At 51.1% G+C, this 14,126-nt stretch overlaps 1 protein-coding gene across 1 annotated transcript in view; it reads left to right on the top strand.

Moving 5' to 3' along the window:
* Window positions 1-14,126, top strand: part of AKNA (AT-hook transcription factor) — a 44,224-nt gene that overhangs the window by 11,730 nt on the left and 18,368 nt on the right. The window contains exons 5-11 of the mRNA XM_081236393.1: window positions 4,860-5,016; window positions 5,685-5,839; window positions 8,601-8,660; window positions 10,913-11,040; window positions 11,512-11,719; window positions 13,005-13,159; window positions 13,260-13,442. Of these exons, the coding sequence (XP_081092519.1) occupies window positions 4,860-5,016; window positions 5,685-5,839; window positions 8,601-8,660; window positions 10,913-11,040; window positions 11,512-11,719; window positions 13,005-13,159; window positions 13,260-13,442 (1,046 nt within the window). The remainder of the gene's footprint in view (window positions 1-4,859; window positions 5,017-5,684; window positions 5,840-8,600; window positions 8,661-10,912; window positions 11,041-11,511; window positions 11,720-13,004; window positions 13,160-13,259; window positions 13,443-14,126) is intronic.

Below are 14,126 nucleotides of genomic sequence, written 5' to 3' on the forward strand. Positions count from 1 at the left end.
TGAACTTTGAGTCCTTGAATGCTGGAATCCAGGGTGCCCAGGAGTTTTCACCAGAAGCTCTCTCCTAGATGAGCTCTGGAGTGAGACCACCTGGGCACAACTCCGGGTTCCATTACTGACTAGCTGTGTGACCTTAAGGAAGTTACTTGGGCTCTCGAGCCCCAAGGGAGTAGCACAGAATTTCTGCTCAACCCCTGAGGCTGATACTTGCCAGATCACACCTTCGCCTTTCTCCTCCCCCAGCTTCTCACCCACAGCTTCTCTCCTCACTGAATGTCTAGTGTGGGGCTGGGGGAGGGGGGGGCGGGGAAATCCACCCCCTCTAGGGGAAGCTGAATTCTGCACTTGGGACCTTCCCCTTTTCTGAGGTGAGGCAGGAAGTGGGGCTCTCACAGCCCCTCCTGGTTTCCTGCTTACCTCTCCCCGCCTCTTGCCCCATCAGGCAGCAGCGGGGGAGGGGCGGGAGGTGGGGTGCAGAGATGCAGACCCTCCCTCTCACGACCCACCCCCCCCCCCGACCCGGGCTGTCCCGTCACGCTCCGAGACCCCTGCCCCTGCCAGGCCGCTGCTCTCCACCATCTAGTGACGCTTCTTTTGTGAAGTGTCACCGAGGCAGCCACGATGAGGAAACCAAGGGGCCCTGTTCCAGGAGCAGGACTTCCGCGTCCCCATACCCACCTCCTGACACAGGCAGCTCCTTTCCAGCCTGGCCTCCTTGGGCACAACTGTAAAAGGGGGTTAATCGGGCCTCCTAGGAGCCAACGGGCTCCCCTTCCTCCCCGCCCCCCCACCCCCCCCCACCCCACGTCTTAAGGCTTCTTCCGCCTCTCTGAGGCAGTTTCAGGGGCCAAAGGGATGGGGGTAGTAGAGGGTTTGGTGAGGCATCCTCTCCGGGGAAACCACAGTTTCATGGCCGCAGGCTCCTAGAAGGTCCGAGGAGAAAGGAACTGGTCATGGGGTCCAAATCCTCAGCTCCCCTGTCTCACAGGTTGGAGAATCAGGACCCCAGGAGGGGCATAGGTTGCCAAAGGTCAAGGTCAGGGTCAGAGGCTGGGAATATCTCCTCCCTCCCTCCTTTCCTTCCTTCCCGCTTTACTTATTTAAAGGCATGAGTTCGTGTATGGAAAAGTATGTACCTGGTACCTGGCAAGTACTTCCTAAGAGTTACGGAATATTATTATGATTAATAGTATTAATATGAAGGTGTTCACTGGGTGCCCATGTGTGCCGGGCAGGGGGACACCATGGGGGCACAGCTGTGTGCGTCTCCTGGACACTCCCCTGTCCCAGTGGGGACTCACCACGTGCACCTACACCGGCCTGGCTGGTGACCCAGAGACCTGCGTGTGTGAGGGGGCCGAGGAGGAGAGGTTGGAGAGGCCGGGAATGGTTCAGCACTAGCTCACCTGGTCTTGCTTTCTGGAAAAATGACTCCTTGGCCTGAGGGTTCTCCTCAAGAGAAGGGTGAGCACAGGTAAGCTGGACTCTTCCGGAAGCAGGACGATCCTCTCCGCGCCCTGGGAAGCAGTACAGACAGGGCTGAGGAGGACGTGCAGCCTGAGTGGGGAGGGGCCTTGCCGGGCTCCACAGAGCCTGAGGGAGCCGAGATTCCAGCCGGGCTTCTCACTGTGTCCGGAGCTCTGTAGACTCTATCCCTGAAGGTTCGGGAAACCCCAGAGCAGCTTCCTACTCAGAGCCCTTGCCAGGGAGCCCAGTTCACAGAGACGGAAGCGGTACTGCTCCCCCAGGCTGAGCTGGCTGATGTGACCTCCCCGGGGCCCGCTGCACTCTGCTCAGAGCCCCCAGCGGGAGGGCTGGACCCCAGGCTGGGGATGTGGCCCTAAACACCCAGGCCAGGCCTGGCTCTAGGGCAGCAGCAGTGGGTGGGGACCAGGGGAAGGAGACTGGCATTTGCTGAGCAGTAAAAAGGTACCAGGCCCCAGGCTGAGGACACTGCCAGAGTCATCTCATTTGATCCTCTTCACAAGAGGAGACTGAGGCTCAGCCAGGTGGAGTGGTTTGCTCAACATCCCACGGCTTGTAAGGGATTAAAAGTGAGGGATTAAACTATGTTTGCCTGGTTCCAGAGTGGACACTATTTTCCCCGTGCCTGGGTGTGCCCAGCTCGGGCCCTGGCAATGGATATGTGGCAGAGGCATGACAAGGCAGAATGATGATGTTACACTGTTAATATCAATAGTAATACATGATGTTTACAGACCACTGTCCTCAGTCATTTACCATGGGGGAAACTGAGGCACAGAGGTTAAGGAATTTGCCCAAGATCACTCAACAAGTAGGTGCCAGAGCTGGGGTTTGAGCCCAGTAGTCCACAGCCCACCTTTTTTTTTTTTTTTTTTAGGTTTAACAGTTTATTTATTTTTTTAGGTGTAACAGAGCCAGACTAAATGATTGTGAGCTCTGCCACTGGGGAGGCTGATCAGGGAGTTCCAGGGCCGGGCCGGGGGGCACTACTGGATCCCGTCTGGGGTGCGGGCAGGGAGCCAGGGCTGGTCAGGAGCCACTGCTCAGTGACTAGCTTAGGGCCAGAGTTTATGGGGGTGTCCTGCATTCGCAGCTGTGTTGCCACCTCCCTCCAGCTGCTGTCCCCCACCTCAGCTGTAGGGGGATCTGGAGGGGCTGAGACCGGAAATTACCCCAGAAAGAATCAGGGGGGATGACATAAAACTGCCTTTCCTAAAGTGTGTGTTCTGATGGCCACCTGGTGGAGGTGAGGGTGGGAGTGGAAGGGGGAGGGGGAGGGGAGGTTAAGGCTGACGGGGGAGGGAGAGGCGCGAGGGAGGTTTGTGTGTTTGGAGGAGTTGGGGAAGCATTTCCTAGTCTCTCCACTCCCCGCCCCATTCATAAAGCCCATTAGCATTTTAAAGGCTGTGAGGAACCCATCTGTGCTGAGATTAGTCAGTTATTTAACCCAGTGTTTCCCGCACTCGTCTACCCTTCCCTGCTTAACGCCCTTGAGGGAGCCAGTCCAGCCTCAGGGAGCACCGTGGGACACCCTGGTTTAAACGGGGGCCCTGGGGGTGGGTCCTGCCTGTGTCCAGAGACGGGTCCAGGAGGGACAAGCCTGAGCAGCTCGGCAAACCCACACTCACCCCAGCTCCCCGCTTCCCGGGCCTCTGCACGGACCTTTGGTCCCTCTGTGCAAACAGAGGTGCTGAGAGCAGTTTGTTCCTGTTGCTCCCCCAGGTTGGGCCTTTGGTGGGCCCGGGCTGGGGCTGGCCGATGGGTGGGGCAGGGGGAGAACGCAGGAGGACCGGGCCTCCCCCAGATTTGGGTCACCTTGGGAGGAGAGGGGTGCTGGTGGGCAAGTCCCCACAGGCGGGCCTGAGCAGATGGCCAAGGGGATTATTAAAATCCAGCTTTGTTCTCCTCAGAGGCTGGGCCTGAAAGAGGGGGGGAGGCAGCAGGGGCCCAGCCACGGCTGAGCCATTGTCCCTCACTTTGGAATAGATTTTTCTGCCACAGCCAGAACGTGAAGAGCAGCTTAAGCAGGGAGAGGCTGCCTTCTGTGGGCCTGGGAGCCCACCCTGAACGGCCCACTCCTGACCTTAGGGTGGCAGAGGGCAGTAAGATAAGCTGCCTGACGTCATGAGGACCAGGGGACACTGAGGCAACATAGGAGAGTAGCTTGTTTAGGGACCTGCCTCCATGATGGCCACATACATGACAATGGTGATGATGATGGTGATGGTGATGACGGTGATGATGGTGATAGTGATGATGGTGGTGATGGTGATGGTGGTGATGATGGTGATAGTGATGATGATGGTGATGGTAATAGTTATAATATCGATGATGACGAATGTGAGGGTGGTGGCTGCTACTTAATGAGCACTCACTTTGTGCACAGACAGGTGAGTTCAGTCAGCTGCTCTAGCACTCAAAGGAGGATGGTGGTAGAGCCTCAGTGTGAACCCAGGCACTGCAGAGCTCACGCGCTAAGCCAGAGATCAGCAAACTTTCTCTGTAGAGGGCCAGACAGTGAATATTTTCAGCTTTGTGGGCCATATATTCTCCATGGTAACAACTCATCTCGGCTGTTACAGGATGAAAGCAACCACAGACGATACAAAAGCAAGCGAGCACGGCTGTGTTCACTAAAACCTTGTTCACTAAAACAGACCATAGTTGCCAACCCCTGCTTTAAACCACTTGGGTCTTTAACTTCAGAAGGTCTTCCTTGGCCATCTCCCTGACTCTCTACTTCTCTTCCAAACACTAGACTATTTACCATATGAAATCCATCCTCAAATGTTGGAGATCTGCTACAACTGAGAGATCATTCCTTGTTGATTGACTCATTCATTCAAACAGTCATTAATTGCTGTTATTACCAATGTAATGATAATTATTGGAACTATTTTTATTAATAACAAATATTAATTATTATATCACTGTAATATAATTATACTTGTTCTATGTTAAATATTAGATTGATCACAATATTATTATGATATATTATAACAAATATTATTAATAAAATTATTAATATGGAAAACCATAGACTTTGGGGTCAAAGCAGAGTCATAATCCCAGCCCAAGGATTTTTCAGCTGGAGATTTTGAGTAAGTGACTCAACCTCTCTGAGTCTCAGTTCCCTCTTCTGTAAGATAGGCATATGGTCCCTCCCTCTCAGGACTGCCATAAAGAGAGAATGAAAGGGTATGTAAGCCCTTGGCCCAGTGTTTGGCCCCCACCCAAGGGTTGCACTCAAAGGTATTATTTATTATACAAAGCCATGTTCGTTGAGCGCCTGAATGATGGCGTGAATGAAGGTGAGGCCTTCTGGGTGGGTTTGCCCCAACCCTTGGCTCTGCTGTGCCTCTCCTCCCTTAAAGGTGAACCTGTACTTGGACCCGCCCCAGCCCAGCCACAGCATCCACACAGGGACGATGCCCCAGGGAACCAAGGTCTTGTCCTTCACCATCCCACAGCCCCACTCTGTAGAGCGGTGGCCAGGCCCCGCCAAGGGCCTGCAGACCTCTGAGGCTTCAGGTGAGTCTGGGAGAGGAGATGTGGCTGAAGGGCTCCTCTGTTGTGACCCTGCTCTAGGGACACTTGGTTCACCCTGGGGTGGCGCTGGCTTCAGGCCAGGGGAGGGAGGGAGCTGAGGCCCCTCTCTGGGCCCTGTGACTTGAAGAGGTCAAATGGAGGTGTAGAACGTGTCTGCTTTGAGCAGCCTGGGCGAAGGCCTAGCTCTGCCACGTAGCAGCTGTGTGACCTCGGACGTGTTGTGGGACAAAGAGCATCGTCCCTGTAGAGCCCTCACCTGGTGAGGTCCCCACGGGTGTTACCCCACTGACAGTCAAGGAGACCAAGGCTCAGAGAGGTGAGGACATGTTAAAGGTCACACTGCTATGGGGGAGGGTCGGGATTTGAACCCACATCTTTCTGAGTTGGAGCTCACACTATTGACTGGAAACCCAGAGGCCTGGCTTGGCTCTAGCTGTGTCATCCGGGGCTGATCCACACCTTGTTCTCTCCTGTAAATGGGGACAACACTGCCCAGGCCCCTTCCTCAGGTCGATGTGAAGATGGCACGATCGTGAGACGGCTGAGCTTTCATTCGAGGATGGAGGTGGTGGCTTTGAGGTTCAGCAGCTGTCTCTCAGCCCCAGGAAGGACTGTTCTTGGCCCCAGCATTTAGTGGTTGTATATTCCAGGGTGGCCATCAGCTGAAGGAGACCTGAACCCCTCCTCGTACCCCAGCACACCCGCCCTAGGGTGGCTTCCGGAGGACCCGGGCATCGCCCAGGACCAGCCCTCAGTGGAGCAGGCCCAGGAGCTGACTTCTCGTGCCAGTCGGTTCCTGGCCAAGGTGAGTGGAACCCCAGCTTTGCCCACGAGAGATGGAACTCACCTGGAGAAAGCAGAGCCTCTGCCCGCTTGGATGAGGGGCTGTCTACGAGGCTCGCTCATTATTCCCCTGCTGGAGTTAACTTGGAAACAGAGCCTCCCTGACCCTGGCTTTAGAGACCTCCTGGCTCCAGCCTCCTCCTTGTCACCCAGTGCTAGATTTAACTCCCTTTTTGGCATTGTGTCTCATCAAACTCTCCCTAATCGTGCTTGAAACTATCTCCGGTTTCACTTCTGGGGGAGACTGTCTGCTTTTTCAGGATTCTGGAAGGGTTATGGAACCTCTACCTTCTCCCCTTTAGGATAGATCACCTCACTTCCTTAGTTCCTTTCGTGTTGGAAATCAATCCTCAGTCACTTCTCAAGGGGCCTTTATATTTTCATCCAAATGACTATAAATTGTTTGCAGGTCTGTTTATAACTATACACTTGGCCTTATTCCAAAAGTACTTTAAAGCAGCTTAGAAAATACATGCGTTGTAACCACATTCTGAAAACGGAAGTGAGGAAACTGGGGCAAAGGGGGGGAAGTAGGGATAGGAAAAAAGTAAAAGGAACTTAGGGAGAAGTGAATAAACAAAAAGTTCTGCTAGACCCTGAATGCTTTATCAGATTCACATTTGGTTTTGAGCTTCCTAGTTGTCAGTGCAGAAAGGGAGATGCAATAGTTACATCACCAGGTCCATAAAACAAACTCTTTCAAAGAAACACCACCCTTCTTTCTTCCCTTCCTTCCTTCCTTTTCTTCTTTCTTTTTTGTAACATCTTTATTGAGATATAATTCACGTAATATACAATTCAGTCATTTAAAGTTAATGCTTCAGTGGCTTTTAGTATATTCACAGTTGTGCAGCCATCAACACAATCAAGTTTAGAACATTTTCATCACCCACTAAGGAACTGCGTATGCATTAAGCAGTCATCCCCCATTCCCCTTCCCCCCGGGCCCTGGCAGCTGTTCATCTACTTTCTGTCTCTTTGGGTTTACCTATTTTGGACATTTCCTATAAATGGATTCATGTAACATTTGTCCTTTTGTGTCTGGCTTCTTTCACTTAGCATAATGTTTTCAAGGCTCATCCTTGTTGTAGCAGCATGAACTTTACTCCTTTTTATCGCCGCCATTCTGGGTCCTGTAACTGGAGAGATGTTTCTCCTTGTCCTGTGTGCTCTAAAGTAAAGCAAAGCCAAGGTCACCACATTGAGCAAAATCTGGGGCACCAGCTGACCCCTAATGATCCAGGCTGCCCTGTCCATACAGGAGCCACTGGTCAGGTGGCTAGTGAGTACTTGACATGTGGCCACTCCAAATTGAGACGTTCTGTAAGTGTAAAACACGTACTGGATTTCGAAGACTTTGTGCAACAAAAAGAATATAGGGCTTCCCTGGTGGCGCAGTGGTTGAGAGTCCACCTGCTGTTGCAGGGGACACGGGTTCGTGCCCTGGTCCGGGAAGATCCCACATGCCGTGGAGCGGCTGGGCCCGTGAGCCATGGCCACTGAGCCTGCGCGTCCGGATCCTGTGCTCCGCAACGGGAGAGACCACAACAGTGAGAGGCCTGCGTACCGCACACACACAGACAAAAAAAATAATAATATTTTAGGTTTTAAAATATATTATTAAAATTAATTCACTTGTGTCTTTTCACATTTTTGTTATGGCTCCTGGAAAGTTTTAAATTACATATGCAGCTTGCATTACATTTCTATTTTATGTTATATAAATTATATAATGTAATTAGGTAAATTTCTATATTATATTTTGGCACTGATCTAGAGCTTTCCTAGTAATGCTAGAAATCTCCAAATTGTCTTTGCCTTTTTTTTCCTAATTAAAAAAATTTTTGTAACAGTAATAGATACCCATGGTAAAGACCCTCACACAGGGCAAAGAATATATACAGTGAAATCTTTTCTTCCACTCTTGCCCTTCTGCTTCATGCAAAATGTTTAATGCACACAAGTGCATTTATAGAAATGGTCACATGAGTATGTACACTATAATGTACCTTGACTTTTTTAATGTCCCAAATTTGAATATTTCTGGGTAGGCAATAAATTCACTTTGTTCAAAGTTCGGAGGATACATATAGTAGAAAACCTTCCTCCCATCTTTGTACCCGCCCACCACCCAGTTCTCCTCCCTAGAAGCAATTAATATTGTAGACTCTTGCATCCTTCTAGAGACAGTTTATAATATACCTTCTAGAGATAGTTTATAATACATAAGCAACTGTGTTTGTATTTTTCCTTCTTTGTTCTCTCCGTATCTTATACAGATGGTAGCCTACCATAAGCACTGTCCTGTACCTTGATTTGATGCTGAAAAGTAGGTCTTGGAGGCATTTACACATGAGAACACACATATGTGCCTTCATCTTCTGGATGGCTGCATACCGTTCCACAGATAGGCATTCAGACTGTTTCCTGTTGCCCCACGCCCACCATGCTGCCGTAGGTTTCATGCACAGGAGTAAGTGTGCTTTGCTGTCGATAAATTCCTGGAGGTTCCACTTTGATTTTTCCCAAGGCTGCCATGGCCAAGGCCAGTGGTGGAGCTTTTCTGGCACGTGCCTCTCCGTGCTTGTCAGAAAACCCACATCGCAAGGCAGGGCCCAGCTCTCCGCTCCAAAGTGTGACTGTGGTTAAGTGTGGGAGTCTGTAGGACTTACCTTCTGGGTCTGGATTAATGGAGCGTGTTTCCTTTCCTTTCCAATTCCCAGGTGGAGTCCTTTGTAGAACTGCTACAAGCAGGACAGCTGACACCCCAGGACCAACTCAAGGTACTGCCCACTTCAAGAGGTGCCCTTGGAGCTGCCAGACAGCTGCTCTCTCTCCCATGGCACAGGCTCTGAAGCCTCGTTTGCTGCAAGACAGACCAGAGAATCCCAGACATTGTGTCTCCTTTTAGAACAAACAGCCCCTGATTAGCTTTCCATGATAATGATCATTATATCACAATAGTCACCATTTATGAAGCAAAGATGCTGTTGTGCCAGGCACTGTGGTAAGCCCTGATGTACATTATTTCATTTTATCTCCATAAAAACCCGGCAAGGCAGTTACAGTCATCACCCCCATTTAACTGGGATGAACTGAAGCCCACAGAGGCAGCTGGAAGGCCACACAGCCAGTAGACGGCACAGCCCAGACCCAGGTCTGTCTGATTCCCAAGTCCAGGGTCTTAATCGTTGCCCTGCACAGCTTCCCATGGATTATATTGCCTGTCGGCAACCAGGAAAAGGCCTTTTCTTTTTATAATTTTCCTTATTATAAAAGTAATTGCTAAAATTTGAAAACTGGGGGGAAAAGGGAAAGAAACCCCTAATCTAACCATTATTGGCTTATTTCCTTCTGGGCTCTGGTATTTCTAGATAACTGTGGTCATATATAAAATTTAGATTTCTGATGCATCAGCCAGGGTCCCAAGAAGAAGCAGATGGAACTCTCAAAGCTGCGGGTGTAAGGATCAGTGAAGGGACTATTAGCTGGGGTGTGGGCAGCAGCCTCAGGGAGCCCGACCAGGGACAGGGAAGCCCAGGGACTAGCACCTGCCCGGAGCAGTTCCCTCCCAGGTCTCTTTCCTCCCACGCTGTGACCTCTAATAGATGCCTCCCCTAGACAGGCCCCAGGGGAAACCAGCAGGTCAGGAGCCCAGCTGATGCTCAAGGCGCAGAGTGGGGTGGGGAGAGGAGCTGAGGGAGGGTGAGTAGGGCAAATGCAACGCACTTGGTTTGATAGTTTTTACTGTTAATATTATGTTACTAAGTATTATGTTACTATATAGATGTTACACACATTCTCCAATTACAAAATGTGATATGGATTGTATTATCTCACTGAGTGGATGATCAAGGACCTTGAAAATCAAAACCATTCTTTTTCCTCCCCCTCTCCTGATTCCCCCATAGGCAGGGAGATCGAGAGCTGTTGGAAGATAAAGTTTGACTGGGGGCTGGACTCTAGGTTGTCCTTGGCCTCAGCCTATCGTCAGCATAGGATGAGTGAGATGAGGATGATAAAAAGCCAGGGATAATGAGCCCACCTCCCATAGTTTTAACCTCCCATGAGTTAGCTACCATCATGTTTACTGTGGGGACCTAGCATAATCGTTGAGACCATGAGCTCTGGAGCTAGAGGGCCTGGGTTCATATCCCGACTCTACAACTTGGTCACTCACTGTGTGACCTTCACTGACTTAAGTAATCTCTCTGTGCTGTGCTTTCATCCTGATGAAGATGATAAATTACCCCTCTCATTAGGGTTATGTTGAGGGTTAAATGAATAATGCAAAGGGCTTTAGACAGAGCCGCAATGCTCATAAGTGTTAGTTATCATTATCAAGAGTATGACGGTGAGGATAATACCATCTCTTGTGATAGTCTATAAGGATTTGGGAAAAGAATGCCTAATGTTCCAAAATCCACTGTTTTGAGAATCGAGGATGAGGATCTAAGGTCTCTCAAGTACTAGGTCCTTATGGGGATATAGTGATAGCATTTTTTTTTTCTTTTGCGGTACGCGGGCCTCTCACTGTCGTGGCCTCTCCCGTTGCGGAGCACAGGCTCCGGATGCGCAGGCTCAGCGGCCATGGCTCATGGGCCCAGCCGCTCCGCAGCATGTGGGATCTTCCCGGACTGGGGCACGAACCCATGTCCCCTGCATCGGCAGGCAGACTCTCAACCACTGCACCACCAGGGAAGCCCAGTGATAGCATATTTGACACTATGACCATCACGGAACATTGGGTTCTTGTAGGTCTACCCAGGAAGGACTGGTACCCTCTGGGGCTGGTGCCAGTGCTCTAAGCCATGCCTCTGCCATACCAATCTGATGGCAGGGAGATTGACCAGAGTGAGCAGGCTCCAGAGGGTACCAACCCCAGCCTTCCAGATATTCCAGGCCCCGGAGGCCTCCACAGTCCCAGAGTCCCGTGCCCCTCCCCTCCCCCAAGAGCTGTCTCCTCCACTGTGTCTGCAAGGATGGAGCCCACGGGGGCTGGGCACTCAAGTCTTCCTGGCCTGTCTGGTTTCAGGTCTTCCAGCAGCTAAAGGCTGCCCACGCGGCCTTGGAGGAGGAGTATCTGAAGGCCTGCAGGGAGCAGCACCTGGCCCAGCAGCTTGCCGGCTCCACGGGGACGCCCGGGAGATTTGATCCCGGCAGGTACATGCTGGGGAGAGAGGCCTCCAAGGACAGATGGATCAGGCCCTGGGTTCCCACCAGGAGGGGGACAGTTTGTCCTCATAATTCACACGCTAGGGGAACAGGGAGAAATCCTATCCCAATTAACAACATGTCCAGATGGGGGATACTTGAAGGCTGAGATATGTGTCCTTTTTGAACTCCCTTCAGTGAGAAGTGACCTTGGAGATAAGAGTTAAAGCCCCTCATTGGACAATGGGGAAACTGAGGCCAGAGGGGGAAGGGATTGACTCAAGCTCCTGCAGCCAGATGGTGGCAGAAGGGGACTCAGGCTGAGGCCTCCTTATTCCCAGCGGCGTCCACTTTCACCTTGTTGATTTTGCTCTCCACATAATCTAAATTATGATGTCAGATGCACTCTCCATGGGCATCTCTGGGGCCTCTGCTCTGAAGCACAGCCTCCCAGACCTGCCTGATGTTTCCTCGTTCCAGGGAGCTGGAGGCAGAGATATTCCAGCTGGGAATTCGCCTGGATGAGCTGAAGGACCACATAGACCAGAACCAGCAGGAACCTGAGCCAACCGGGTCAGACTTGGCTCTGGACAGCTCCCCAGCCATGCCCTCCCCCGAACAGCCAACGGGCCTGCCCCCTCCTTTGGAGCAAGCCCCCACGCCCGCCATCCAGACCCTCTGCCCTGAGGTACCTCTGTGCCCAACCGTATTGGACTGTTCCTTCATTCACTGTTTTCTCCATTCATTAACTTCTTCATGACATATCTGAGAAGTTTGTACCATGTACCAAGACTCATGACACATGGTGGGAATTCAGTAGAAAACAACTGAAATAATAGGTGGCCTGTACCCTCATGGAGTTTTCTGTCTAGTTGAACTAGTTACCCAGTTACTTAATTATAATTTTGATCAGTGCTCAGAAGGAGAATTGTGAGGTTCTACGAGAGTAGATAACAGGGTCACATATCTGAGTTTAGGGGGTCAGAGAAATTTCCTTGAGGAAGTAATGTTTAAATGACATCTGAGGGTGAGTAGGAATTACTAGGTGCAGAAAAGCCATCTGGCAGGAAAAACAGCCTGTGCAAGGGGCCTGTGGTTAGAGTATGGACCCTGAGGGGGGCAGTTGTCGAAGAGGCAGGGGAGACAGGCATGGGAGGGGAGGAGACTGGGGAGGCAGGCAGGAGCCTCAGGATGTACGTGTGTGGGTCACATCAAGGGGATGGTCTTAAACTCTGCTGGGTTTTTCAGCAGGAGAAGATACCAGAGAATTTGCAGGTAGGTCAGAAGCGGGGAGGTGGCGGGGCAGATGGAGAGACGTGCATGGACTTGAGAGAGCTTTAGAAGGTACGTTTGACCGGACTTGGATTGGTGATGAGAGGAAAGGAGCAAACGATGACCTCCAGGCTTCTAACTTTTAGTCCTGGGTGGATTTGGGGACTATTCACAGAGGTGGCGACACTAGAGAAGGGCTGTACCTGGAAGGGGCTTTGTAGAATTCTGTCTAGCCCACGTCACAGCCCCATGAGAGACAATCATCTTGAGTGCATCATCTTGAGGGGCTCCCCTGCTCCCATGGTGAAGGTGTTTTGAGCAGCTGGGTGTCCATGTTGGAATGGAAATCTGGGTTCAAATCTAGGCTCTGCCCCTCACTTCTGTGTCACTTTAGGCAAATCATTTGAGCCTCAGTTACCTGTCTGTAAAATGGGTTGTAATAACCTAGGTACTGGTGGGATTGTTGCGGAGTGATGTCTGTACAGCGCCTGGCACGTAGCAGGGGCTCAATCAATAGCAGTCAGTATCGAAGATCGAATGACCCAGTCCCTACTTTTGCACACATAAAAGGATGATAGGTTAGTGAACCTAACCTATTTCTTACTCTTTGACACCCAGCATGAGCCTGGCATAAGGTGGGTCCTTAAAAGGTGGTCTCAGATGTCTGCTGAATCTCTGCCCCTCCTCCTTTCTGGCCCCAGCTCGACGCCATCAACACTGGCCCCCACCCATTGCACGTGAACTTGGATCTGAGCGCTATCAGCAATGAAGTAGAGGACAGGCCGCTGGGCCTTCCGACCCCGCTCGGGCACAAGGAGCTGCGGGTGGAGCAGGATTTCCACGGCCTCCTAGAGCGGTGAGTGCCCACCAGGAGTGAGGCCAGGGTGGTGGGTCCAGTGGTGGGATCTTGCTGGCCCTGCTGGGCAGAAGTCACACCCCTCTGTGTTCTTCTGCAGGTACCTCAGTGTGAAGTCTCTCCCGGAAGCCCTGAGGCTGGAGGAGGAGGAGGAGGAGGAGGGGCAGGGCCACACCTTGGAAGTTGAGGGGCCAGCTTTAGCTTCAGGAAAAGCAGCAGCCACCAGGCTCCCCACCAGAGAGCCCCCAGCACAGGCTGAGAGAAGTCACGGGGGCCCCCTCGAGTATGTCAATGAGCCTTCCCTGCTTGTCCCACACCAGCTCAGAAACCGCAGGGCAGGGGTGGAAATTGTCATAGTGAGCTAGACAGTTTAGAAATGACCTTCCTGACCTGTAGCTCAGTGTCTGTCTAAAACGTGCAACATATACCATTGATAGCATTTGAAATGATTGGGTGTTGTGGGACGAGGTTTCTGGTAGGACAGATGCAGCTTTAAATACCATTACTCTCCTTCTCAGTCTCAGACATTCCGTGTACATCAAGGAGAAATCTCAGTTAGGGCTATTATGTCTTCAGTGCCTCTCTTGATCTTCCTTTAAAAAGAGAGAGAGAGAGAAAACAAGCAGGCCTCAGGCCCAGAGCCTTTACTAGGCAGCAGGATCTATCTAGACTATGATAATATTGTTTTCATGTCCCTTGTATTTATTTGCAAAGTTAGTTTCTATTTGTAACACGAAATACTGGTCTTCTGTTTATAACAGTGACATAAAGTCTTTTTGATTAGACTGAAGTTGATGGAAATGTCTGGAAGGGCGAAGATGGAAGGCAATTCCAGAAGCCTGGGAAAGGATGCTTTAGCGCATCTCTTTCCACACTATTTCTGCTGCAGTGTATAGGGTGGGTTTTGTAGGCATCCCCATTTTACAGTTGAGAAAATTGAGGTTCAGAGAGGGGAGGTGCCTTGCCC

Source organism: Mesoplodon bidens (genome assembly GCF_964165515.1).
Source record: "Mesoplodon bidens genome assembly, chromosome: 6".
Taxonomy (NCBI): Eukaryota; Metazoa; Chordata; class Mammalia; order Artiodactyla; family Ziphiidae; genus Mesoplodon; species Mesoplodon bidens.